Raw genomic sequence first — 27500 nt, forward strand, 5'->3', positions numbered from 1 at the left:
CACAGATCTTGACAGTCATTGTTCATCCCGACCGCTCGCGCGGTCTCTGAGGAACACTTACTGTCTCGATCTGTGTAAAATATATTTTGGTCAACAATACAAATAACGTATAATATATATATGTACGTAGTCAAACCACAGACCAGTATTTAGCTGTGCAATCGAATTCCGAAAATAACTCTGTCGGGTTTTGTATGGGTTGTGTAAGAGTGAATGCCCTTGCGTTTTACTCGGACAAACATTGGAGGGGCCAATCGCTAGCGAGGGGTGTGTCGGAAACACGTTGACAGGAGCACGTGTGAGGTTATTTGTCAGAGGAAAAGCAAGGGTATTCACTCTTTCACAACCCACACAAACCCGACGGAGTTATTTCGGATGAGACGAAAAACCGAGGTCCCTTCGTGTACACTACATTGGGGTGTGCACGTTAAAGATCCCACGATTGACAAAAGGGTCTTTCCTGGCAAAATTGTATAGGCATAGATAAAAATGTCCACCAAAATACCCGTGTGACTTGGAATAATAGGCCGTGAAAAGTCGGATATGCGCCGAAGTGGCTGCGATCTGCTGGCCGATGTGCCGAATGCGTGACGTATTGTGTAAAAAAATTCCATCTCACACGGAATAAATAAATCCCTGCGCCTTGAATATGTGCGCGATATAAATTGCATAAAAAAAATAAAAAATAAAAATCCCTGCGCTTAGAACTGTACCCACGGAATACGCGCGATATAAGCCTCATATTGATTGATTGATTGATTTCCGAAAATTGTCTATGGAGAGCATATGTTTGTGGGCTTCATCTTTAAAGGACGGTAATTGTAACTCTTTTGTGAAAGGCAGCTGCTATCCGTAGCGGATTATGACTTTATTCAGTTATTCCTGGGACAGGCTGATCTTTCTTAACCCAGTGTGGGATTTTCAGTGGGGCGACCACCCCCAACCCAGCGCGTCCCCGGGTGGCGGATAGGGGAACGGTCTTCAGATATGGAGATCAGCCGCTTGCGGCCGCGGACCAAACTGGCTCCGGGTGGGATCCCGAAAATCCTCCCCCCTGTGCTCTCAGGGTAGGACGTACGGGCCATGAGCTAAGGGTGAGGTAACCCCGACAGAAAACCCCGAATGCTGAAGACGGAGGACCCGGGCCGCACGGCGCATTCTAACAAACCACGGGTACACGCACTTACGCAAATGATGACACAATCAACCAGCACAGATGGAAATGGCGCTCGCCCATTGAGGACCCCCCAGGGTGGAGCAGCGTCGGGTCCCATGCCTCAAAGGGACCCAGCCTCAACTACTGGAGGTCCCTCCCGTCCGTCTTGTCACGCCAGGGGACGCGGGAGGAAAGTGACTGGCACCACCACAACCAGGAAGAAACCCAGTCAGCAGCGACCTTTTCAGGTCATGCACTGGAACGCAGAAAGTATCCTGAACAAGAAGACAGAGTTGGAGCATATCCTGCATGAGAAGAACATCAACATCTGCTGTATTCAGGAGACGCACCTGACACCCCAAAAGTCCTTCAAAGTGAGAGGCTACCAATGCCTTAGGTCCGACAGAACAGACCGAAGCAAAGGAGGAATCCTGACCCTCATCAGGAACAACATCAATGCCTGTTTGATAGAAACGCACATGGAGGACTCCGAATATCAGGTGATTCGAATCCAGACGAAGTCATCAGAATTCCATCTTGTCAACTTCTACTGCCCCAATGATAGACACCTCGCCCTTGACACGATCCCCGCAAAGGCCTCCAACTTCATCGTGGTGGGTGACTTCAACAGTCATTCACAGAGTTGGGGATATGACCACCTGGATCGGAGAGGAGAAGAGGTGGAGAACTGGCAGGACGACAAAGGTCTCATCCTTTTGAACAGTCCCTTTGACTGCCCTACATTCTACTCCAGAAGATGGCACACTACATCAACTCCTGACCTAGCCTTCTGCACGGAAGACATGCACCAGCTAACCAGCAGAGAGGTCGGAGAACAGCTAGGTGGAAGTGACCATCGGCCAGTCTTTTTGACCCTGGGCATGGAGTCCTGCACTGAAGCTTCCTTCCCACGGTGGAACTACAAAAGAGCGAACTGGTTCCTCTTTAGACACCGCACCAGCGAACTCACCAAAGACATCAGAGTCGAGGGTCGAGACATCAACATGGTGGCGAAGGACTTCAACATGAGCATCCTCAGAGCAGCGCGTGAGTCCATTCCCAGGGGTGCCAGGAGAGACTATAAGCCCTACTGGAGCAATGAATTGCAGGAACTGGATGATGATCTGGCAGACGCCAGAAGGGAAGCAGAAGTCAACCCGTCACAAAACAACAACATCCGCCTCCAGGAAGCCAAAGCCAAATTTCTCAAAAAGAAGCTACAGGCAAGACGGAGAAGCTGGCAAGAGAAAACAAGCTCTCTGAACCTTGAGAAGGATGGCAGAAAGCTCTGGAGGCTCACCAAGCAGTTGAATGATGAGAACACCAGCAGAGGAAAGATCACATTAGAAGAGAACGGGAAGGTGCTAACTGGAAAGCATGCTGCCAACCAATTTGCTGAAAGCTATGCAGCTGAGAGCAACCTCCATGTTAGCCCCGAGAAACAGAGAGAAGCAAGAAGAGAGAAAAGAGAGAGACCTGCCAGACAGTCGACAGTGGACGCCATGAGTCAACCACTCACACTCCACGAGCTGCACTCAGCTCTGAAAAAGTCAAAGGCGAAGAAGTCCCCTGGCCCAGACGGCATCACCAACGAGATGCTAACCCACCTTGGTAGTGCAGCAGAGAACAAGCTACTCGAGGTCTTCAACAGCAGCTGGCAAGAAGGATCGCTACCACAACCCTGGCGAGAAGCGATCATGATCCCCATCTTAAAAAAAGGGAAGGATCCAAAGAAGGCCACCAGCTATCGCCCAATCAGCCTCACCAGCTGTGTTGTGAAGACCCTGGAGAGAATTGTGAACGAGCGCCTCAGGTGGTACCTGGAATCCAGGAACCTCCTCGCCCCTGAACAAGCTGGATTCCGACAGTTCCGCAGCACTGAAGATCAGGTCACTTACCTGGCGCAAGAAGTTGAAGATGCCTTTCAGGAACAGAAGCTGGTCTTCGTCACCTGGATAGATCTTCAGAAGGCCTTTGACAAGGTCTGGAAAGATGGACTCCTTGTAAAACTGCTGAGGAAAGGCGTGTCCAGCAACATGTACCAGTGGATTCGCTCTTACCTCTATAACCGCAGGGCAAGAGTTAACGTCGACCAGACCAAAAGCAAGAAGTTCCTCCTTCGTCATGGCGTCCCTCAGGGCGGAGTCCTCTCCCCCACACTCTTCCTTCTCTTCATCGACGATCTGGTGTCTGAGATGCCCAAGGGGATCAAAGCTGCTCTCTACGCAGACGACCTTGTGATCTGGTGCAAGGAGGAGCACGCAAGTACTGCCACCTACAGAATGCAGCAAGCGGCAGATAGGCTGAACGCATGGGCAGAAGATTGGTGCGTCTCCATCAACAAGGAGAAATCCTCCACCACCCTATTCACACTGTCGCCAAAGCAGAAAGCCGGAACCATTAGGCTTGGTGGAACTCCTCTGAGAGAGGATGAAGAAGCAACATACCTTGGTGTCACCTTTGATAGACGGCAGACCTGGAAACCACACATTGCACAGGCAGAGACGAAGGCCCGGCGCAAGCTAGCCATACTCAGGAAGCTGGCAGGTACCACCTGGGGAGCGAACGAGAAGATACTGAAGACAGTATACCAGGGAACAATCAGACCCCACCTCGAGTACGGCTCCACAGCGTGGTCAACCTCAGCCAAGACAAACCTGCAGACCCTTGACCGTGTGCAAAACCAGGCCCTCCGACTCATCACCGGTGCAATGAAATCCACGCCCATCAAGGAAATGGAGAAGCTTACCACCATCCAACCCCTCTGTCAGAGAAGAGAAGCCAAGACTATGGTACAGGCCGAGAAGCTCAAGTGCCTACCCGACCACCCCATGAAGCACAGACTGAGCAACCTCACCAAGAACCGGCTTAAACGGAGCAGTTTTGTACACGAGAGCAAGAGACTTTCTCGACAGTACAGGGAAGTCCTTCCACAGAACACTCTACCTCTGACTCAAGAAGAAGAGGAAACCCCCAAGGCAACAGAGAAACCAGGCATCCAGATCTGCACCAGTGTTCCACATGTTACCTCAGGAGAAGATCAGAATGACACAGCTCGACAGGCACTCACCTTAGCCCTGATCGACGAACAGTACCCAAAAGAGGCGTGGATCCATGTATACACCGATGGATCAGCAACTAACGCCGTGCTCAATGGAGGTGCAGGCATTCTCATCCAGTTCCCTGGGGGACATACAGCTACATCCAGCGTTGCCACTGGCAAACACTGCACAAACTATAAAGCAGAAGCAGAAGCTCTCATGCAGGCCGCCTCCTTCGTTCAGGATTCCGCAGACCCTTGCTACCAAGTTGTCTTCCTCTCGGACGCCCTTTCAGTCCTTCAGGCCCTAGAGAACGACAAACTCCCACAGCTGGCCAAAGCATTACAGATGGTCAGACAAACCAGAAGAGTTGTCCTCCAGTGGATACCAGCACACTGTGGGATACCAGGAAATGAAAGGGCAGATGAGCTGGCAAAAGAAGGAGCCGTGGAAGACCAACCTGAAAACAGTGTCAGCTTTAGTGAGCAGAAGACAATCATCAAGGCATTGATGAGGCCAAGGACAAACAGAGATGACTACCACACAATGTCCAGAGAGCAGCAAGTCAACCTCATCAGGCTGCGTACTGGCCACAACAGGCTCAATGCTCACATGAACCGAAAGTTCAAGCTGGCGCCATCACCAACCTGTGCCTGCGGTCAAGAGGACCAAACAGCGGAACACATCTTACAGCGATGTCCCTTACTAGATGAGGAACGAAAAGAAGTGTGGCCGTCACCAACTCCCTTGCAGACCAAACTATACGGCAGTCGACAGGAATTGGAGAAAACGACAACATTTATCACCAGTGCTGGACTGATTGTGTAACCTCTGCGAACGCCAAGAAGAAGAAGATTCAGTTATTCTGCAGAAATAGTTTATCGTCATAGCGCTCAGTCAGTGTTTTTTAAGTAATTTTGGACGAGTCCATCTCTCAACAGTGGGGAATCTCACGTCTCCAATATTATAATGAGCAAGTACAAAATGCTGCAGAAATTTTTTTAACAGTTTTTCTCCAGTAAAGCAACATCACCGTTTTACTGCAGCATTCTTGATTTCAATGTTACTGCAGTAAAATGTTTTTCTGCAGAAAAAAACGATGCTTCGGCGGATGATGACATTATTCAGAAATGCTGGAGAAAACCCGTTTTTTCTCCAGTATTTCTGTTTTTCTGCAGAATAACTGAATAAAGTCATATTCCGCTAAGGATAAGCTGTGCCCTTTGTTCAGTTCTATCTTTTGCCCTAATGTAATGTGACAGTCTTGCACTGTAGCCATTAAGGCCTCGGTGTGTGTGTGTGTGTGTGTGTGTGTGTGTGTGTGTGTGTGTGTGTGTGTGTGTGTGTGTGTGTGAAGACGATCGCACACACATACGCATGCACGGACGCGCAAGCATGCATGCATTGTTATTAAGTGTATGCCTCTCTCTCTCTCTTTCTCCTGTCCATTCACTCACCCACATTCATCACTAAAAGGTCATATTTATTTTTGTGTGATTGGACTGCATACTGTGCACAGCCAGGAGACGCATTTAATAATAATAAGAACATTTATTTAGCGCTAAATCAAAAACTTTCGTTAAAAAGGCTTGCTCTAAGCGCTTTGCAAGAACTTGTATCTTCTATTTGCCTTTGTAATGGTTTTAAAAATGGGGTTTTTAAATTATTTTTTATTTGTGTTTTCGAATGAGCCACCTGTGATAATTATGTGTATTAATATTTTTCTGAAACAAAAGACATCTTGACTGTATAGGGACTAGAACAAAAATTGAAATTTAATCTGTTTTGTCACTTGTTACATGTTCTGTGATTCAAAGGTTTTGACAATGTTGGTAAACACAAAGTGTAACCATCATGAACAGTGATTGTACATTGAATTTCTTATTCATCATGGAAAACAATTAATTTGGGAAAAAAACACTTTTAGTTCATGAATAAAAAAAGTGTTCGTAATATGCATTTGTGTTGCTTTGAAGTCTCTCTCTCTCTCTGTAGCTGATGACGAGGATGCTGATGAGAAGGATGAGAGAGTGTGTGTGCGTGTGTGAGTGTGTGTTAGTGTACGTACGGATGTTGTGTGAGAGAGAGAGAGAGAGAGAGAGAGAGAGAGAGAGAGAGAGAGAGAGAGAGAGAGAGAGAGAGAGAGAGAGAGAGAGAGAGAGAGATTGCACTGCCAAAACTTCCACATCATCTCTTGCACAAACAAGGTTAACATCATGGAAACACTTTGATAGACTTCATCATTACAACATTTATTCCATCTTTGGTCAACAAAGCAAGACAAAGATCCAATAAATAATCATTTTGATATACATGTAACAGCAGCACGCAGTGGAGGGGGGGGGGGGGGAGACACCTGCACAGAATGTTTCTTTCATTTCTGACCGACTGACTGACTATGAGGGTTTAACGTCCTCTTAAACCAGTTGGCCTTTATAGGGACAGGTATTGGTTCTACGCTGAAGATATGGTGTGGTACTTTGACTCGAACAAGCCCGCTGTGGCTGTCTTCTTCGACACACCAGCATTGGGTTTGTCTCGTCAAAGTATCGAAATATGATCATGATAATCAGAAACGAGAGATGTTGCATGCGTGTCTTTGTGTTTTCCAAGCCCCAAGACTTTCGCTGTGAACTTGGGATCTTTTTCGTGAGCATGTGTGCACACGGCCGGAGGTGTTGGGACACCGAAGAGAGTCTGCACAAAGTTGACTCCGAGAAATAAATCTCTCGCCGAACGTGGGGATCGAACCCACGCTGATAGCGACCAAGTGGCTACAAAGCCAGAGCGCTGCCAGTTGAGCTACGTCCCCGCCCGAACTCTCTTTCATTTCGACAACTTTGGCGATATGTAGCAGAAAATGCATGAATCGTTCAGTTTACTTTTTTAAATTTTTATCAAGCCTGGCAAACAGCACAAAAACGCTCAGGAAGGAGATGAAAATAAACGTACAATGAAATGAAATGAAATGGATGATGCTTTTCCATGCTAATTACTCATTGTTGCTACGTAACCTGTTCTTTTTTTCTTGAAGGCTCATATTAGCAGTGTATGAAGTGTACACGCACACAAACAAACACACACACACGCACGCACACACAGTTAATAATCCATTCAGTCAGCTCCTACCCCCACTTGCTGAACACTTTCCAATACCCCTCCCCAAAACACACACACTACACAAGAACATTGCAATAATGAATATAATCTACTATATATATATCAATGGATGTAAGTGTGTGTGTGTGTGTGTGTGTGTGTGTGTGTGTGTGTGTGTGTGTCTGTGGTCGCCACACCCAAAGATGGCAAGAGGCAGGAACAAGATAGTGTGCATGCACACTGCCTATGAGCCGCAGATGTGCACCTGGGTTTTAGTTTCTTAATTCATTGTTTCCTTCCTCAGATTATGAACCTCCCCTTCAATAACAGCCTCTCAAACTTTCTTAAGAAAGGGAGGTTACTCAAGCCGGGCCCTGACTGCTTCTCTAATAAACATACCAATATGAACATAAGTATCCATAACTGATATATTTGTTTTACTCTCCAGCATGAACATTCACCACCAAAGAGAGTCAATTTAGGAGAAACAAAACTACTGTCAATGTTCCATCTTTCTTTCTTTTTTTCTAATGTTTCCCTTCAACTTACGAAATTTCACATGCAATACAAATCAAACCTTGTTAATTTCAAGCAGTCCAATAAAACGTGATCTTTTTTGTGAAAATGGGCAGCAAAAGAAGTGAAAACTCACACCCAAATCACAGACAAACACACTGAGACACATACACATAGACACCAACACAGACAAACACACACACATGCAACAGACACATACACACACACATGCACATGCAACAGACACATACACCGAGACACACACACATGCAAACACACAAAATCAAAACAAGGACAAAGGTGAGAAAACAGATCCAAAGCATTATCAGAGGGAAACCAGGCAAAACCAAGCAACCAATGCACTAACAAAAGCAAAAACAAAAATATCCAGACATTTCAATAATTTTCATTTCAACTTATCGAATTCCATTTCATCCAATTCAAATAAGAAACAATCACACAAATATTAAATTCTTTAAATAAAAGTTACAATTCCACAAGCTATAATCCCTGACAAATATAAAACAGCACTTCATCTCAAATCTGTCTTGTGTACGCTGCACAGTCTTCAGTATGTGTCTTCACGCACGGGTGAACATAACCGTTCAGCACGAGAAAACAAAAACAAAATCCCAAACCTGTGCGTACATTTCCATCATCAATGTGTTCCTCATCCTTGTGAAACTTACAATATTATTTTCATCCAACAACAAGAATGATTCTAATTAATGACATTGTCAGCAGAACAATCAATCAATCAATATGAGGCTTATATCGCGCGTATTCCGTGGGTACAGTTCTAAGCGCAGGGATTGTTTAAAAAAAAATTTATATCGCGCACATATTCAAGGCGCAGAACAAGCAAGAGTTTGATAGTTTTTTTCCACACTATACCCTGCCTACCTCAAAAATACTTTTGCAGACAAGAAAAGCACAAACAAAAACAAACAAACAATAAACGAAGCATCAAACATCATCTGGTAACAATTATCAATTGAACAGTCACTTTTCTGAAACTTCCGATCTCCCAGGTCAACTTATGTGCAGACATGCTAGTGACTTAACCCCCTTCGTGTGAACACGCAAGCACAAGACCAAGTGCGCACGGAAAAGATCCTGTAATCCATGTCAGACTTCAGTGGGTTATAGAAACACGAAAATACCCAGCATGCCTCCCCCGAAATCGGCGTATGCTGCCTGAATGGCGGGGTAAAAACGGTCATACACGTAAAAATACACTTGTGCTAAAAACATGAGTGAACGTGGGAGTCTAAGCCCATGAACGAAGAAGAAGAAGAAGAGAAGAACAGTCACTTTTCTGAAACTTAAAAAGCTTTAAAAAAAAAAAAGCTGTCAACTGCCGTGTTTGGCTGTTGATATTTTTCCTGTGGTAATAGCTAACAAGTTTAGACGTTTCACATGGAAGGGTCTTTCCCTTGTTCACTATCATAGCAAATGTTGTGCATGTAAATTCTTCACCTTCTAAAATATCGTCCAATGTCACAGTTTATCATGCCATACACCAGCACACACACACACACACACATCGCACAGGACTGGTCAATTCATACGCAACAATAACGAGCGCCATAATCACAAACTTTCAGCAAAAGTTGCCAGCAGTGAGCAAAGGAACTCAGAACTCAGAACTATAAGGAAACTCTTTGTGCAGGTTCCAGTGAAGTGATTTGGGTTGAAATGTGCCCGTAATCCTGTGTACACCTCTGAGCACCAGACTGGTTGGAGGTGCAGGTCTTCAGCTGAAACACACACACAGTGCAGGATGTAAACTTCACTTCCAAGGTGTGCAGTACAGAAAGACAGACAAACAGACAGACGGATGGACAGACAAACAGACAGACAAACAGACAGACAAACAGACAGACGGATGGACAGACAAACAGACAGACGGATGGACAGACAGCAACAAGCACAAAAGACAGCATGGAAAGCTAGTTACTATTTTAAATGTGAGGGTTCTTTTACAGACAAAGGAAGGTACAGCGACACTGCTTATGGTCCTCCTACTCAGTTACTGCATACTTTTTGAGCAGCTTTCTCCCAGAGATTTTGCAGTATACATACAGCTTCTATTTAAAATGAGTTAAAAAACAATGGTTACCATCGAGTAAAATCTTTCCAAACAACTTGAAGTACCTCCAGGCAAAAAAATAAAAACAAACCCACACACACAACTGTGTAAAAACATTGGCTTTGGCCATTAACTGACAAGAAAACTAAATGGCTCTAAATTCACGATCCACTGTGCGCTGCATTTTGGAGCAGAACTATGATCAGGCATGGGGATGGCTGAATAAAAAGTCAGCTGAAAAGACCGGGGGGGGGGGGGGGGGGGGGGGGGGGGCACCCCACAACAGGGGGGTCCGGGGGGTGCAGGTGTTTTAGCTGCAACTTTAAGTTTGAAAAATTCTGAACAAAGGAATGTGCATACTTCATGACTTTCTCGCTAACATTGACTGCTCTCACTCTCAATCCTACTTTTCAAACCCACCAGGAAACATGTGATAGGATCCAGCTCACCTTTAACTGTCTCTTGTTCCAGGTATTGAATCCAAGGAATGAATAATAATTAATATAATGATAAAAAAATAATAATACAGAAAATATAAGTGACTGAATGGTCAAAGTTATTTCTGGAAAAAAGCAGCCAGTGAACTCTGTTGCACTTCACGGCTAAGCCTTTCTCCTTGTGTCTTTTCGTTAGTAGATGCTCGCTGAGGGCAATGAAACCACGATTGATGTACACAATTTCTCTGTCACAAAGGGTGCATCTTGCTTGACCGGGCGTGTCGACTTTTCGTATGTGTTCACCGATCCGCTCTTGCTTGTCACCAACTTTAACCACTTTGGAAACCCACTCCCATTTCCACTGGTTAACCATACCTTTTTCGTCATAATCCTGGCCGCGTCGAACAATGTTCGATACCGAAGACATACATTATTCTTTCAAATTTAACACATGAGACGCGTCTTCGTCTCGGACAAGTAACCCACATCCAGCGGATGTTGCGCGGACGTCTGTTTCATATCAAGTGGGACAGCCAAGACCACAAAAGCTGAAGTCAACCGTCAGTTCCGGATAGTGGCTTGTGCCATTCGAAGACACCCGACCATTTGAGAATAAAAACCTCATATATACAATTTTTGAGGGTATTTTTTTCCGCTGAATTTTTTCCCCCCGCTGAAACTACTTGCGAAAACCACTGAAATTAGCGGATCCACAGACCATTCCCATGCCTGTATGATGGAGGACACGATTTTTCACACAAGAAGGAATTAAGTTGCAGTTGCACCTGGCCTAGTGACCCAAAGGATCCCAAACCTTTCCATGGCGACCACCTGTCTTTTACAACGGCTTTTAGTCAGTCCCTTGGATGGTCATTATAGGCAGGTTTCACTGTAGGTTTCACTGTAGGTTTAACTGTAGGTTTAACTCATTGTCTCCCAGGTACGGATATATCCGTACCCACTTATATCCGTACCCACTCACATGGCTCTATCTGACCAGGTACGGATATATATCCACTCAGACTGTTAGCTTCAGTCACTTCCTGTAATGTCGATCTAACGCCTGCATTCCAGCATGTTGATACACAGTTACCACACAGTAACTACAATTCTGAGTAACCTGCTGCAGCACAGCTGGTCTCGGCTAAAAAAAACACTTGTTCATTATGGCTGGGGTAGAAAATGTTAAAGCCCGAGTTATTGGGCCCTAGCCTACCTGTTTTCTTTCTTCCATTCCTCCAGTTGTTGTCTGATGGCCTGCTGACGTTTCTCGTTGGCATGCTCTTCCTGCTCTACCTCCTTCTTCACTTTCTGCCATTTCTGCACCAGCGATGACACGCCTTTCTTCTTCAGCGACATCGTGTGGCTTCCCAGCTGTCAACAGAAACAGGTTGAAAAGTTACATTCATGTTGACACGTCCTAGTTCTAGACCAATGCTGTCTCTAATTTCAAGGCCTTAACATAGAAGACTTCATTATCTCAACATTTATGATTTGAACAGAGAAATTTGTTTGTGAAGCGACGAGTACGTAAGAGACAGGAACACAACAAAATCTACAAAAAAACAGGACACAGCAAAACACACCACAGCGTCGCCTCTCATGAAGCGCCACCAAAAATAAAAAAAATAAAAAAAATACTCAAGCATATGTAAGCATTCAATTCAATTCAACTTTATTGTCTGAATGTGGAACAAAAAGACATTTGTCTATCACCTGAACAGAATAAACTGTGTGCATATTCAACAAGACAATAATGAGTTTGTTTGTTTATTTGTTGCTTAACGTCCAGCCGACTACGCAGAGCCATATCAGGACGAGGAAGGGGGGGATGAAGGGGGCCACTTGTCAAGCGATTCCTGTTTACAAATGCACTAACCCATTACTTGTGTCCCAGCAGGCTTTAGTAAAACTAAATTAATACCTACTGGAAGATTACCAGTTTCCAGTATGTTAAAATAGGCTTAACCTATCTACTGCTGGACTTACATCAGAACACTAACAGATTAAACTATACATGAATCGCGAGACAAGCGACAAGAGAAGAGATTTTTGGAAAAAATACGGGTGAATGAGCAAGAAGGCAGAAAAAAGAAAAGAATTCATGAAGAAAAAGAGAGCATGACAGGAAAGAGGAACCAAAAATCTACCTAACAGCAAACTAGAAAGCTCCTGCGGTTCCAAAAACAGGAGGGGCCTTTAATTTCATAACCGCAGTGCCCCACTGCGGGAAATAATGAGTGAAAAGTACAGAGAGAAACTGATAATAACATCTGACAAGAGTCCCAAAAATGTTTCCCCAGTGCTATGATCTTTTTCAGAATCACCTAAACTAACAACACTGAAAACACAAGAGTAGTCTAAACTAGAACTAACAACTTCTTCTTCTTCTTTTTCTTCGTTCATGGGCTTAGACTCCCACGTTCACTCATGATTTTAGCACGAGTGTATTTTTACGTGTATGACCGTTTTACCCCGCCATTCAGGCAGCATACGCCGATTTCGGGAGGGCATGCTGGGTGTTTTCGTGTTTCTATAACCCACCGAACTCTGACATGGATAACAAGATCTTTTCCGTGCGCACTTGGTCTTGTGCTTGCGTGTACACACGAAGGGGGTTAAGTCACTAGCAGGTCTGTACATAAGTTGATCTGGGAGATCGGAAAAATCTCCACTCCTAACCCACCAGGCGGCAGCGACCGGGATTCGAACTCACGACCTCCCGATTAGGAGGCCGACGTCTTACCACCAAGCCACTGCGCCTGTCGAACTAACAACTGTTCTCACAGCAAAGGGTAGAAAGTGATCAGATGTTAAACCAGAGTTGTATAATTATATATATATGTGTGTCACTGAAAGAGGATAAGTAGAGTTCAAAATGAGATAAAGCTATGATGTTAAGAAGTCAGACAAGAGGCGAAGCCATCAAGGCTCACGTAAGAAATCGACAAATAGTAACACAAACTCAATCACTCCGTCACACATACACACACACACACACACACACACACACACACACACACACACACACACACACACACACACACACACACACACACACACACACACACACAGAAAGAGCATAGGTGAAACTGTGCAAGAAAGCGAGACACTAGATCTAGATCTGTCTGTCTGCATGTAGCCTACTTACAGGGACACGACTGCCAACAGAGTCTCGGCCCGCTCAAAATAATAATGACCGAGACTTTCAGTACTTCCTTCGCGTGACGTCTAACCCTCTTACGTCATAATGTGACGTCAATGTAATGTGACGTCTTCAAATGTTAGAGTTTCTACCACAGACATACACACACACACACACACGCACACACACACACACACGCACGCACAGACAGACAAAGTTACGATCGCATAGGCTACACTTACGTGAGCCAAAAATCACTTGCATTTGAAACAATACATACTCCTTTCATAGTTTAACTACAATCAGACCTGGCCAACTTTGTTTTCCTTTCTTAAGAATGAATCACAAATACTGACCTTTTCTTTCTTTTTCTTCTTGTGCTTGTCGTGCTTGTGGGGGTGGTCAGTTGTGCTGCTACTGGACGCCTCACCGACTGGTGCTGGACTGCCGGCAGATTTTACCCCATCCTCCACCTGTTGAGGTCAAGCAAACAATATGTGAGTAAAGAAGAAGTCAAGTCTGATTCTAGAACACTTTTTCAAAAACACAAGGAGTGTCTACAGGGATGCGTGGGACAGAGAAACATAGACACTAGGACAGATCATCTGAAAGGGAGAGCAAGCGAGACTTAAAGAGAGAGAGAGAACTTGAAAACTTTATTACAGAGGGATAATAGCATTAGGTCCATATGGTCCTTTCTTGGAGAGAGAAAGAGAGAAAGAGAGAGAGAGAGAGAGAGAGAGAGAGAGAGAGAGAGAGAGAGAGAGAGAGAGAGAGAGAGAGAGGGAGAGAGGAGGGAGAGAGATAGAGAGAGAGAGGGAAAAAGAGAGAGAGAGAGAGAGAGAGGAGGGAGAGAGGAGGGAGAGAGGAGGGAGAGAGATAGAGAGAGAGAGGGAAAAAGAGAGAGAGAGAGAGAGAGAGAGAGAGAGAGAGAGAGAGAGAGAGAGAGAGAGAGAGAGAGAGGAGGGGGAGGCAGAGTTGAACAGAACGGCATCTACGAAGAAAGAGACATTGGTAAAAGAGAGAGTGTGTGTGTGTGGGAGACAGAGAGGAGGAGACAAACGAAAGACAAAGACAGAAATGGTGTGGAAGAGAAGGAGAAGAAAAGTGTCAATGACATAGAGAGACAAACAGAGACAGAGAAACAGACACAGAAGTCGTAAGAAAGCGAGAGAGCAAGTATTTAGAAAACGCCCTGCCGCCACAGAACACAGATCACAGATTGTTGTTATCAGCATACCACACGCCACAGCAATATTACTAACCAACCAACCAACCAAACAAGTCACAAAAATGAAACCAACAAAAGCCTAACCTTGGGAGAGCTGGGCCGAGGGCTACTAGCCGCAACCAAGGCCGGGGCGGCTATCAGACTTGAAGCGCTGTCAGGTTGTGCTACTGCAGGTGCATGTAACACGGGGGCTGCACTCCGCACGTGAGGGGCTGAGACAGTGGACGAGGAGGACGCTGCATCCACACACGCGGAGAGAAAAAGAATAATAATAAGAATAAGAATACTTTATTATCTCATAGAGAAATTCAGGCGTGGTACATAACAATAATACAAATAGGACATTGTTTTTACATAAGACATATAGCACCATATAACAGGGCAGGTTATAAACACACCTCCCACATATCTCTCTGGCCATTCCTTGCATTGTGCTTACGCATTCAGTCATGAACACATCCATGTCTCACTTACACATCGCACACATGGACATTCTTATACGCTCAACTTACCCATTCACACATGGACATTCGACCACGCTCCACTTACACATTCTTATACGCTCCATTTACACATTCACACATGGGCATTCTTATATGCTCCACTTACACATTCCCACATGGACATTCGACTACGCCCACTTACACATTCCCACATGGACATCTTTAAAGCACTGCGCTTACATATTCCCGCACACCTACGCGTATAACGGACTATGTATCCATTGAGCACTGGATTTCCCTTCTTTGAGCCATGTGACGTCAGAGGCCTACAAAACTTCATATTTGGGCGTTTCAGGTTAACCGAAACTTCAAAGGAACTACTTACTTCATATTTGGGACACACGGATTAACCCACAGATCAAAACACACTTCTGCCAAATTGTAACAAGAAGGGCAAAGCCCATACGACTCACATGCTTGACCTTGACCTTTACATGACCTTGACCTTCAGGGTCAAGGTCAAATAACTAAACCTAGCAATGACATCATACACTAAGAACTGCTTTACACATTTTTCCTACCAAAATACATGCGACCTTGACCCAAGGTCAAGGTCATCCAAGGTCATGCAACACAAAGCTGTTAATTCAAGACATAGGAAGTACAATGGTGCTTATTGGCTCTTTCTACCATGAGATATGGTCACTTTTAGTGGTTCACTACCTTATTTTGGTCACATTTCATAAGGGTCAAAGTGACCTTGACCTTGATCATATGTGACCAAATGTGTCTCATGATGAAAGCATAACATGTGCCCCACATAATTTTTAAGTTTGAAACAGTTATCTTCCATAGTTCAGGGTCAAGGTCACTTCAAAATATGTATACAATCCAACTTTGAAGAGCTCCTGTGACCTTGACCTTGAAGCAAGGTAAACCAAACTGGTATCAAAAGATGGGGCTTACTTTGCCCTATATATCATATATAGGTGAGGTATTGAATCTCAAAAACTTCAGAGAAAATGGGAAAAATGTGAAAAATAGCTGTTTTTTAGACAACATTTATGGCCCCTGCGACCTTGACCTTGAAGCAAGGTCAAGATGCTATGTATGTTTTTTGGGGCCTTGTCATCATACACCATCTTGCCAAATTTGGTACTGATAGACTGAATAGTGTCCAAGAAATATCCAACGTTAAAGTTTTCCGGACGGACGGACGGACGGACGACTCGGGTGAGTACATAGACTCACTTTTGCTTCGCATGTGAGTCAAAAATGAAGCGATTTGCAGATCTATCTCGGGAAGAAATTGAAAACAAAAGACGACTTTTAACTCCCTCATATTGCAGCAACACACAACTCCAAGTTTTGCCGCGGCCAAACCCCTCTCGAAGTTCACTCAGCTCTGTCGCACACACAGCCACCGGCCGAGTCGATATGCGCGGGGCAAGTAGAACTTGCAATGTGAACCCCTTCTGATGAGAGGACACCTCCTTTCTTTCTTTCTTTCTTTATTTGGTGTTTAACGTCGTTTTCAACCGTTCAAGGTTATATCGCGACGGGGAAAGGGGGGAGATGGGATAGAGCCACTTGTTAATTGTTTCTTGTTCACAAAAGCACTAATCAAAAAATTGCTCCAGGGGCTAGGAACCTCCTCAGTAAGGACACTTGTAGCTGCTTTACAGAAGGAAACCCCCCCCCCCCCCTCCCACCCATTATTGAGACCTCCCAAAAATCTGAGAAGATGAGTTAAAAGGGAGGGAATCTTAAAATGGGGTTAAATCTACCAATGTTTTGAACTAGGGGTGGGGATGGCAGTTTTTTTTCTCCAAAATGAACACACACAAAAAGATAAGCATGCTGACTAGCCACATGTGTGTGAGGGGTATGAATCTCTACCTGAAAAGCCACCAATACTATGGGATGATTTTTACACTTTCTTGTCTGAGACTTATTCTTTTCTGCACACTACCTGCCACAGACTTTGTTAAGTTCCAGAAATACTGCTTTCAGTCAAGGCCACACACCTACAACTGAAACACAAACACAGACTAAAATACCTGATGCAGCAAAAGACTTCAACACCTACCATAAGCAGAAGCAGATGATGACGAAGAAACAGCAGCGACAGGAAAACGAAGCTGAGGCGGCCTCGATATGACGGCAGGGTCTTCCACCACGGGCACCACCTCTACAGTCTCTTCCACCACCTCCTCCTCCTCTTCCGCCTTCCTCTTCTCTTCCACCTTCCTCTTCTTCTCCGCCCCTTCCTCCTCCACCAGCTCCTCCCCATCGATGTCTGGATCAATTTTCGGCACCTCTGCCTTCTCCTCCCCCTGTTTCTCGTCCTTACCCACGCTTTCGTCGGACGAGTCCTCAGCGCAGACGTAGGCATCGTCCGTGGTTGTGGGGGTCTCCTCGGCTGGGAGAGGGGGTGGAGGGGGAGGTGGGAGACCCAGGAGGAGTTCTGTCCCTGGAGGTAAGGGTTCTCCTGGGAAGAGGGACTGCAGCGCTGCTTGGAAGCTGTCACCATCGCTTTCCGGGATGGCGGGTGTGGTAGCGGTGGTGGAGGTTGCTGATGTGGAAGGCTGGCTTTCTGCACTGTTTCCATTCCGTGGCTGCTGCAAGCACAGTAATAACACTGTACAAGTCTGGGAAGAAGCATATAGACAGAAAGACATACCTGTTCATCCCTGACCAAACACTGCAAAAGACAAAGCTACTACTAGTAGTACACAGCTGTTGACAGGGCTTCATTTTCTGCTACTTTAGCTGCAGGCTATTTTTAGCATCCATCCTTTCCCCACAGCAGAGATTACACAGCAGTTAGAAGCTCTCTCAGGGCTATGCACCGAGCAGGCCAATCTCCCAGTATAGCGCGGAAGCAATTGGGTAATACAGGCAAGTGAGCTTAACAGTGTGCAGGCTGCAGCTACTGGTAGCCATTTTTTTAACTCAAACTAAAACACAAGCTAAGAACAGCCGTGAGTACCACACAAACAACAATGGTATATGTACCGCAAATGAAAAACACCCCCAGTTATCCACCAAAAACAAAAAAACAAGACACACAAAGAAAAAACAAAACAGATGTTTGAACAAATTTGTAACGTATTGTTTTGTCAATAACAAACGTTCCAACAACCTACCTTTCTTGTTTTTTTATTCTGAATTTTGGAACGTTGGCAGTCTCTTGGTTTTTGGATGTTTGAGCAAGGTATTGACAGGGCTTGAATGGGTTTACACCCTTCTTATGTCAGCCATTATGTGCACCATGACATCATTCCTACCACTTGTTCATATGGACTGGGTGGCCGAGTGGTAACGCACTTGCGCTCGGAAGCGAGAGGTTGTGAGTTTGACCCTGGGTCAGGGCGTTAGCAATTTTCTCCCCCCTTTCCTAACCTTGGTGGTGGGTTCAAGTGCTAGTCTTTCGGATGAGACGAAAAATCGAGGTCCCTTCGTGTACACTACATTGGGGTGTGCACGTTAAAGATCCCACGATTGACAAAAGGGTCTTTCCTGGCAAAATTGTATAGGCATAGATAAAAATGTCCACCAAAATACCCGTGTGACTTGGAATAATAGGCCGTGAAAAGTAGGATATGCGCCGAAATGGCTGCGATCTGCTGGCCGATGTGAATACGTGATGTATTGTGTAAAAAAAATTCCATCTCACACGGCATAAATAAATCCCTGCGCCTTGAATATGTGCGCGATATAAATTGCATAAAAATTAAAATAAAAAAAAAATCCCCTGCGCTTAGAACTGTACCCACGGAATACGCGCGATATAAGCCTCATATTGATTGAGTGATTCATAACATCAGTCAATTCACATATTTTAAGACTCTCTCCCTTTTTCAACTCGATTCTTATAGATTTTGGTGGGTCTTAATTTAACACTTTCTACCCCACCTATGTTGACCAAGTTTTTCTTAACCCAGACCAGCTGTGCTGCAGCAGGTCACTCAGAATTGTAGTAACTGTGAAGAAACTGTGTATCAACACGCTGGAATGCAGGTGTTAGATAAACCTTACAGGAAGCGACTGAAGCTAACAGTCTGAGCGGAAATACCCGTACCTGGTCAGATAGAGCCACATGAGTGGGTACGGATATATCCGTACCTGGGAGACAATGAGTTATAAGGGGGCTTCATTGTAACAGTATTGATGGCCTACCTTTCTCGATTCCACACCGCCGGCTGCCTCATCTCCCATAGCCACTCCATCCAGGTCTTCTTCCGTCTCCACGACCCTCCCTTCCGCCATCACACTCCCACCCGCCTCCGCCAACACCAGTGAAGCCGCCTCCGAGATGGACACGCCCGCAGGTTCTGGATCGGTGACCTTGGCCTTCTTCCTCTTCGACCCTTTGCCCTTCTTGGATTTCCTGGAGGTGGAGGCGGCGGAATCGACGGCCTCCCCGTCTGGGTAGTCCCACTGCGACTCGCCCGTGTGTGAGTTCGTGTAGAAGTAGCGCCTGAAATTGCTGCGAGGCGAAACAGCCACACAGAAAAAAGGTCCCAGGTCAGTGACTGAGGTTTGGTGAGAGGAAGTGTTTCTGTTGTGAATGGAAGCGTCTGCGTTTGAAAGGTTTGTGCTTGTTGCAGTTTGAGACCAAATGGACTGTTGTGAAGTTGAGATGATCACAGGAAAGGGTGGGGTGAAGGGGCGGGGTGATGGGAGGTGAGGGGCTGAGTCGTTAGATAACTCATTATTTTTCAGTGAAAAACTTGCAACAGAGTACTGTCAGTCAATCACAGACACTTTTCCTTCTTGAGGAAGTACAGTCTGGGAAAAATTTGGGGTGGGGATAAATTCAGGAGAGGAGAGAGATTCTTCTTCTTCGTTCATGGGCTGAAACTCCCACAGTGGTTTTATTTTAGGTGGATGGCCATTTTTACCCCGCCATTTAGGCAGCCATACACTGCTTTCAGGGGAGAGGGGAGAGGGATAACAGAGGGAGGAGAAGAGTGGACACAATTCACCCTGCATTAGAGTTAAGCCGCTGATCTCTATGATAATGGCAATTCTTTGATAATCAGACATATTTTTGATCGATAACAGTTTGTAAGAAGTATATGTATGATTATAACTTATAAGTACAGCAGGAACGTACTTCACTTAAACATTGTGGTAGAATGATAAAAAGGGAGAGGGAGAGGGAGAGGGTGGGGTAGGGGTCACAGGACTGGCTGGAGAACAACTAACCAAGAAATCCAAGGCAAATATAGCAGGACAGCAGAACAGCTCCTTTGGGAAATGTAGGGTTGGCAGTTTTAGAAATGGCCATGTCAAAATATTCAAAGCCTAACAGCTTCTTTGGGAAATGTAAGGTTGGCAGTATTAGAAATGACGATGTCAACACAATCAAAGCCGAACAGCTTCTTTGGGAAATGTAAGGTTGGCAGTATTAGAAATGACGATGTCAACAAAATCAAAGCCTAACACTAACAGCTTCTTTGGGAAATGTAAGGTTGGCAGTATTAGAAATGACGATGTCAACAAAATCAAAGCCTGACAGCTTCTTTGGGAAATGTAAGGTTGGCAGTATTAGAAATGACGATGTCAACAAAATCAAAGCCTAACAGCTTCTTTGGGAAATGTAAGGTTGGCAGTATTAGAAATGACGATGTCAACAAAATCAAAGCCTAACAGCTTCTTTGGGAAATGTAAGGTTGGCAGTTTTAGAAATGGCCATGTCAACATAATCAAAGCCCAACAGCTTCTTTGGGAAATGTAAGGTTGGCAGTTTTAGAAATGGCCATGTCAACATATTCAAAGCCTAACAGCTTCTTTGGGAAATGTAAGGTTGGCAGTTTTAGAAATGGCCATGTCAACATAATCAAAGCCCAACAGCTTCTTTGGGAAATGTAAGGTTGGCAGTTTTAGAAATGACCATGTCAACATATTCAAAGCCTAACAGCTTCTTTGGGAAATGTAAGGTTGGCAGTTTTAGAAATGGCCATGTCAACAAAATCAAAGCCTAACAGCTTCTTTGGGAAATGTAAGGTTGGCAGTATTAGAAATGACGATGTCAACATATTCAAAGCCCAACAGCTTCTTTGGGAAATGTAAGGTTGGCAGTATTAGAAATGACGATGTCAACAAAATCAAAGCCTAACAGCTTCTTTGGGAAATGTAGGGTTGGCAGTATTAGAAATGACCATGTCAACATATTCAAAGCCTAACATTTTGCCGCTTTCCCTGCATTTTGGCAAAAATATTTGCCGGCGTGGCATTCTTCCTTCAGTAACTGATGCCACAGTGAGCATGTGACAGAAAGAGAGAAGCAACTGTTTTCCTTTTCCCAATGAGAAGAAGTAAAGCAAAATCTTCTCAGGAACTTGTTTTCATTTCTCTCTCCTTTTTGTCTAAACATTTCCCGCTGACCCTCTCCATGTTCTGAAAGAAAAGAATATCCAGCCTACAAAGAGAAGCAACTGTTTTCCTTTTCCCAATGAGAAGAAGTAAAGCAAAATCTTCTCAGGAATTTGTTTTCATTTCTCTCTCCTTTTTGTCTAAACATTTCCCGCTGACCCTCTCCATGTTCTGAAAGAAAAGAATGTCCAGCCTACAACTGAAGAAGAAAAGCGCATTCTGAAACAGTTATTGCAGCCAGAAATAAGACAAAGGGCAGACATGCTCCGCATATAACTCAGCGTTTTCTTGGGCTGAGTTTGTTTGTTTGTTCGTTCATGGGCTGAAACTCCCACGGCTTTTACGTGTATGACCGTTTTTACCCCGCCATTTAGGCAGCCATACGCCGCTTTCGGAGGAAGCATGCTGGGTATTTTCGTGTTTCTATAACCCACCGAACTCTGACATGGATTACAGGATCTTTTTCGTGCGCACTTGGTCTTGTGCTTGCGTGTACACACGGGGGTGTTCGGACACCGAGGAGAGTCTGCACACGAAGTTGACTCTGAGAAATAAATCTCTCGCCGAACGTGGGGACGAACTCACGCTGACAGCGGCCAACTGGATACAAATCCAGCGCGCTACCGACTGAGCTACATCCCCGCCCTGCTCTACCGACTGAGCTACATCCCCGCCCTGTTGGGCCGAGTGAGAGATGCGGCCCGTTTAACAATGAGGCAAAAGTATTGCCACTGATAACTTGTGTCAAAAAATCATAAACGTAACTCCCTTCAGCTGATATTGCTCAGACCTGGGAACCCCTGTTTTGCGTTTGTAGTATTCTCACACAAAGTTGGTGTATTTGTAGAAAAATGAGCGTACTCCACATAGCATTTGAACATTCATGATTCAAACATGCTTCACACGCATTTGTCGCGCCATTAATTAAGTTTACCAATACATTAAAAACAAAAGCTTCTTTCAACGTTTACTGACAAAAACTGTAATCATGCGCTTGTGAAGATAAGCAGTCTAGGATTTTTTCTGGTCGTATTCTTTTTCAACTGACCGTACTGATCGTATTCTAGACAATCATGCGTACAAAATACGGCGAAATCGTATGGGTTCTCAGGTCTGATTGCTATTCGAGACCGCTGCAAGTTGGGTCACAGTGAAAATGAACTCAGACTTGCATTTTGTACAGTGTCCACTTGATATGAATTATGACACCCTTTTCTTTCAAAAATGTGCACTTCGGAGTTCATGATCACTGCCACTAGGACTGCTTGGCTGCAAAACTGAATAGTAGCAATGTGGCTGCACAGCAGCCTTGTGAAAATAGTGACAGCGATCATGAGTTCTGTGCATTATGAAGTTCAAGGGCTTCATTCAAGTATACACTATATACAAGATGCAAGTCCGAGTTAAATTTTCTCTGCCACGCTGGTGTTCGCTTGACACAATTTATCAGTGGCAAAAGATTGCCTACATTTTCAAGGGGTGCAACTTTTGCACAGCCCATGAAACTGAGACCCAGTTATTCCCGAGCGTAGTGTATTTTTGAAATCTGAAACTGTTCTACCACAGTGTCATCCTACATCACCAGCCTGGCTTGTTTCACATATTTCATTATAGCATAATGAACAAATTCTAAAACAGCTAAATGTCACAGCCGTTGAATATTGGGTGTAAAAAAGAAAAGAAGATCTCATGAAAGGTGCCAAATCCTGGAATGCCAGTCTGTGCGATAAGTTAAAGTGAGTTGGCCAGGCGTCATCAATTTTGTGTTCAAATCAGATACCATATTTTTCCCCACATTGCTCAGTTTTGACTGCTACAATGATCTCCATTAGCAAACACATTCTTCAGCCCAGTGATGCAGACAATAGTAAAATACAATCCAAAACAGTTCAACTGAATGTTCTATTTCAAATGAATCAGAGGCAGATAACAAGACAGGTTTGCTAGTTAATGCAGATTCAAAGCATAGGAAGCGTTACTGCAAGATTATGCAATGGTCAGCCACGAACAAAGTTCTTAGAGTGTTTACTGTACAGTCCTACTCTGTACGCTTTTTAGAAGTGCACAATTTTGAAACTAACTTATTGAATTCTGCCTCCAAAATGATTGATGAGCTGGGCATAAATTAGCATCATGTGCCTCTGTTATCTGCCCTTGACAAAATTCACTTACGCACAAAACAACACTTTTTCTCCTTTTTGTACAAGACTTTTATTTATTTAAAAAAAAAACCCAAAAAAACTATAATGTACAACACACAAATCAAATTAATTTGGCGAGAAAATGCTCTCTTTCAGAATTTCGCTTCTCAGTCATGCTGCTCATTTCAGCAATGGTGAGTTCTCTGCGCTGCAAAAGAAGTGGTTACTGCAAACTGCGGATTGTAGCTTGAAGTCTTTTCCATCATCTTCAGGTGTTGAAAATGACCACACCTGGCACATGCAGGTATTCGTGGCCACGACAGACACCAAGATATATATATATATATATCACCCTGACAGAAGATATATCAGCCTCTACAGGGACAAGCAGGTAACATCCCGTGAAATAAACATCACGCTGTCGAGTCATCAAATCATGCAACTGTAGACAAAGGCAGCCGTTCTGTTGCATGTCAAACGCAAACTACTACGGGCAAACAAGCTGAAACAAACTTTTTCAAAATGTCCTGCAGAAGAAGCATGTACACAAGCATTTGCAGACATACACAATCGTCAACTCTACACTGAAATTCTTAGAAACTTTAACAAGCTTATAAATCATTAGCAAGATGTTAAAATGAGAAGTTTCACAGAAATAAATCCTGTTTGGACTTGTCCTATTCAAGAAATTAATTTTTTCCCTATTACTTATTCTTGTTACAATCACATCATAGGCCAAAGCATGCATGTTTTCCTTAGTAATCTCATTAGCTGTATGATACCTTAAAAGCCTGTTCTCTCGTAAATGCACACATATTCGCAATAACCCTTTCACAGTTAAACATAACTGTAATTACCAACAGTTGAGAATAATTTCATGTTTTTTATTTTTGGTGTATTTTTGTAAGAGTCAAAAGTTTGGATCCACACAAATATCACAGCAAATACTCTGTACCCCTTACATTTCCGAAACAAAATTCAGTCACTGATTTTTCAAAACAAGAGAAAGGACTATCTCTGTTTTCATCTTCTGCTGTCTATTTTCATAAAAATCTGTTCACAATTGTGAGTAGAGTAAAGTAAAGTAAAGTAACACTATTGAAAGAAATGACTTCAGCAATTTTTTTTATTCTGTTGTGGTTGTACAGACTTGGGCACATTAAACCTGTTTTCATCCTTAAATGAAAAGAAACATTCCAATGACCATGCTTATTGTGAAAGAGTTATGATTATGAGCAAGCTTTACATTTAATTCTACAAATAACAACAAGTCTACCACATTTATGTATCACCTACTCTGCCCCTAAAGTCTACCACATTTATGTAATCACCTACTTTGCCCTAAGTCTATAACTTATCCACAAAATGAAAGAGAAATAGAAAAGTCCAACCTTGAAAAACTCACGTGTCAAAGATGCAGTCGACCACACCAATCACCCCCTTGTCACTTGCACCGAAGGCACTGAAGAGTGGCAAATCTTGTTCCAGGTGTTCCCTACATACCCTACGATCTCAAAAGAACACCCACACACTTACGACCCTACGGCCGTTCAGTTCAAGGTCAACTCAGCACCACCTGCGCTGACCTTCAAGTCACTCTGCCTTTGACTTAAGTCCTGCTGCTGGGACTTGAGTCAAGTGTCTGTTCACTTAATGTTGTGTGAGAGAAGTGTCTGTTGCTTGTGGGTGACTGATACATTGTAACTGCAGTGTATGGACCGTTCCTACATAACATCGCCTACAGCTGTGGATTGAGGAAAGGGTAGGTTTCCATCCTTGCATAACGGTGCCTACAGTTCTGGATAAAAGAAGATATGTTCTCCTACGCTTCTACGTCTGTCGTTTGTTTATATCTACTTTCATTCTTTGAAAGATCTTTCGACTGTATCAGTTCCAAAGTCTGCTGGTACCTGACTCTCGTTTGCACATCATTTCCTTTTCCTCAGCCCAGCATTCCTTCTGTTCATGCTCTACTGTTCCTCCTCTACTGTTCCTCCTCTACTGTTCCTCCTCTACTGTTCCTTCCGTTTCAGCTTGGCTTCAAACTATCTTCTTTTTCCTATTTATTTCCCCAGTTGCAGGGAATCAAAGTTATAAATTTCAGCGGCCAGATCAAACAAATTCTTAACAGAAAGCTCCTTAGTGGAAAGCTCAAGTCTCTCTTTTTCTTCCAAGTTCGTTCAACCTGCGTCCAACTGATCAATACTACGTGGCTTAGTGGTCCATACACGCAGAGTGTCACTGTGTTGGTATCCTGCAGCCAAACACAGGCTGCAGAGAAGGAGGAGGAGGACACAAAACAAATGATGACAGATGTTGTAGCAGCAGGTGGTGTGGAGGCAGAGAATGGACAGGTAAAAATATCCGTACCTGTCCCACTGGCAGGTCCAGCCGGTCGGAACGGCGCTGCTCTCGTACTGCTTGAGGACCGAGTTGACCTCCCGCAGACGCTGGTAGAAGTACTCCCCGATCAGCCCACCCTCCTGCCAGTCAGTCAGCCGTGTCTGTTGGTGGCAACACAACGTTGTAGTACAGTGTAACCCCCCTTTTCTTCTTCTTCTTCTGCGTTTGTGGGCTGAAACTCCCACGTACACTCGTGTTTTTTGCACGAGTGGAATTTTACGTGTATGACCGTTTTTTACCCCGCCATTTAGGCAGCCATACGCCGTTTTCGGAGGAAACCCCCCTTTTAAGACCCCCTATTTGACTTCCTCCTTTTTAAGACCCTCCTTTTTCAGACGTTCTGTTTATAGCCTCTGTAGATTTACCCCCATTTTAAGACTCACTCCTTTTAAGACCTGACTTTCTTGGATTTTTGAAAGTGGTAAAAGGGGGTGTCTCACTGTAACAACGCTTACCTACAAAATCAGTGTTGTGGCTATGCCTTCATATGTAACGTTTTGTTTTGTCAATGATTAAACGTTCCAATAACCTACAATTCTTGTATTCTGAATTTTGGATTGTTTGCAGTCTCTCTGTTTTGGGATTCCTATGCCTCTGCCATCCGTCATTGACGCATACTTTTTTGATCTGACCCCTGGCGGGTTGACCGTCCCATTGTCTACCAAGCAGACAAAGCCAGGACATTTTGACCTATACATATTTTCAATCCAGGTCCTGAACTGGCCTTTTATCCTCTGAGGCTGGGAAAACAGTGCAAAATTAGAGAACTTATGTCTTACTAACATGCCTATCGCTAGTAAATTAGGGAATTTGTGATTTCGTACACCTGTCAGCTACAAAATAAGATAATTAAAGGACGCCTGAAGATGGACAAAACCTGAAATGCCAAAATGTTCCGAATAGGTAAGCAGGGGATTGAAGGATGTCAAACAGCAGCATATTTCACAGGTGTCAGGGAACAATGAGAAAACAGCATATATATCTCCGGCAGAGCTCAACCTTTTTCTAACAGGCATACAGCTGCGTGTTCAAAAATAATGATGAAAACACAATCACAAATAGACTGCTTGATGCAACAAAAGGACCAGGTCACATTTCTTACTCCCAGAAGTAGCAACATCAATTTACAGAATCTTGCATTTTTTCGATTTGTGATTTCACCAAACCACTTTTCCAAGGTACAGAAATAAATAGTTGAACTGGTCTACACCGACCACCAAAGGAACCAACCAAATGTGACCCTCCACCACGGAATGAGTCGCATGTCACCTTTTCATGATTTTCATATTTTTACATTTTCTTACAGAGTTTTTTTAATTCTCTATCCAGTGGTGAAAACCGTTTTAGAAAAGAGCGAAAACTTTTCAAGTTATAAGCCAGTGACTATGGGGCACTCACACTGTTACTAGACA

General features: G+C 44.1%; 2 protein-coding genes across 6 annotated transcripts in view; one reads left to right on the forward strand and one right to left on the reverse strand.

Annotated features, from left to right (window-relative positions):
* The window catches only part of LOC138971676 (proline-rich transmembrane protein 1-like), an 11758-nt gene extending 10723 nt beyond the window's left edge, over positions 1-1035 (forward strand). The window contains exon 4 of the mRNA XM_070344446.1: positions 1-1035. This exon is cut by the window's left edge and continues 818 nt beyond it. The gene's annotated coding sequence lies outside the window, so the exon portion shown is untranslated.
* A 6351-nt stretch (positions 1036-7386) lies between these two features.
* Positions 7387-27500, reverse strand: part of LOC138971678 (formin-binding protein 4-like) — a 37546-nt gene continuing 17432 nt past the window's right edge. For 4 of the 5 annotated variants that reach the window (XM_070344452.1, XM_070344450.1, XM_070344447.1 and 1 more), the window contains 7 exons: positions 26056-26189; positions 19343-19652; positions 17250-17781; positions 14802-14953; positions 13843-13959; positions 11558-11715; positions 7387-9572 (listed from right to left, as the gene is read on the reverse strand). In XM_070344452.1, the coding sequence (XP_070200553.1) occupies positions 9569-9572; positions 11558-11715; positions 13843-13959; positions 14802-14953; positions 17250-17781; positions 19343-19652; positions 26056-26189 (1407 nt within the window). In that variant the 3' untranslated portion in view covers positions 7387-9568. The remainder of the gene's footprint in view (positions 9573-11557; positions 11716-13842; positions 13960-14801; positions 14954-17249; positions 17782-19342; positions 19653-26055; positions 26190-27500) is intronic. The other variant, XM_070344449.1, reaches the window with a different exon arrangement.

This window comes from Littorina saxatilis, linkage group LG7, assembly GCF_037325665.1.
Source record: "Littorina saxatilis isolate snail1 linkage group LG7, US_GU_Lsax_2.0, whole genome shotgun sequence".
In the NCBI taxonomy this organism is placed as follows: domain Eukaryota; kingdom Metazoa; phylum Mollusca; class Gastropoda; order Littorinimorpha; family Littorinidae; genus Littorina; species Littorina saxatilis.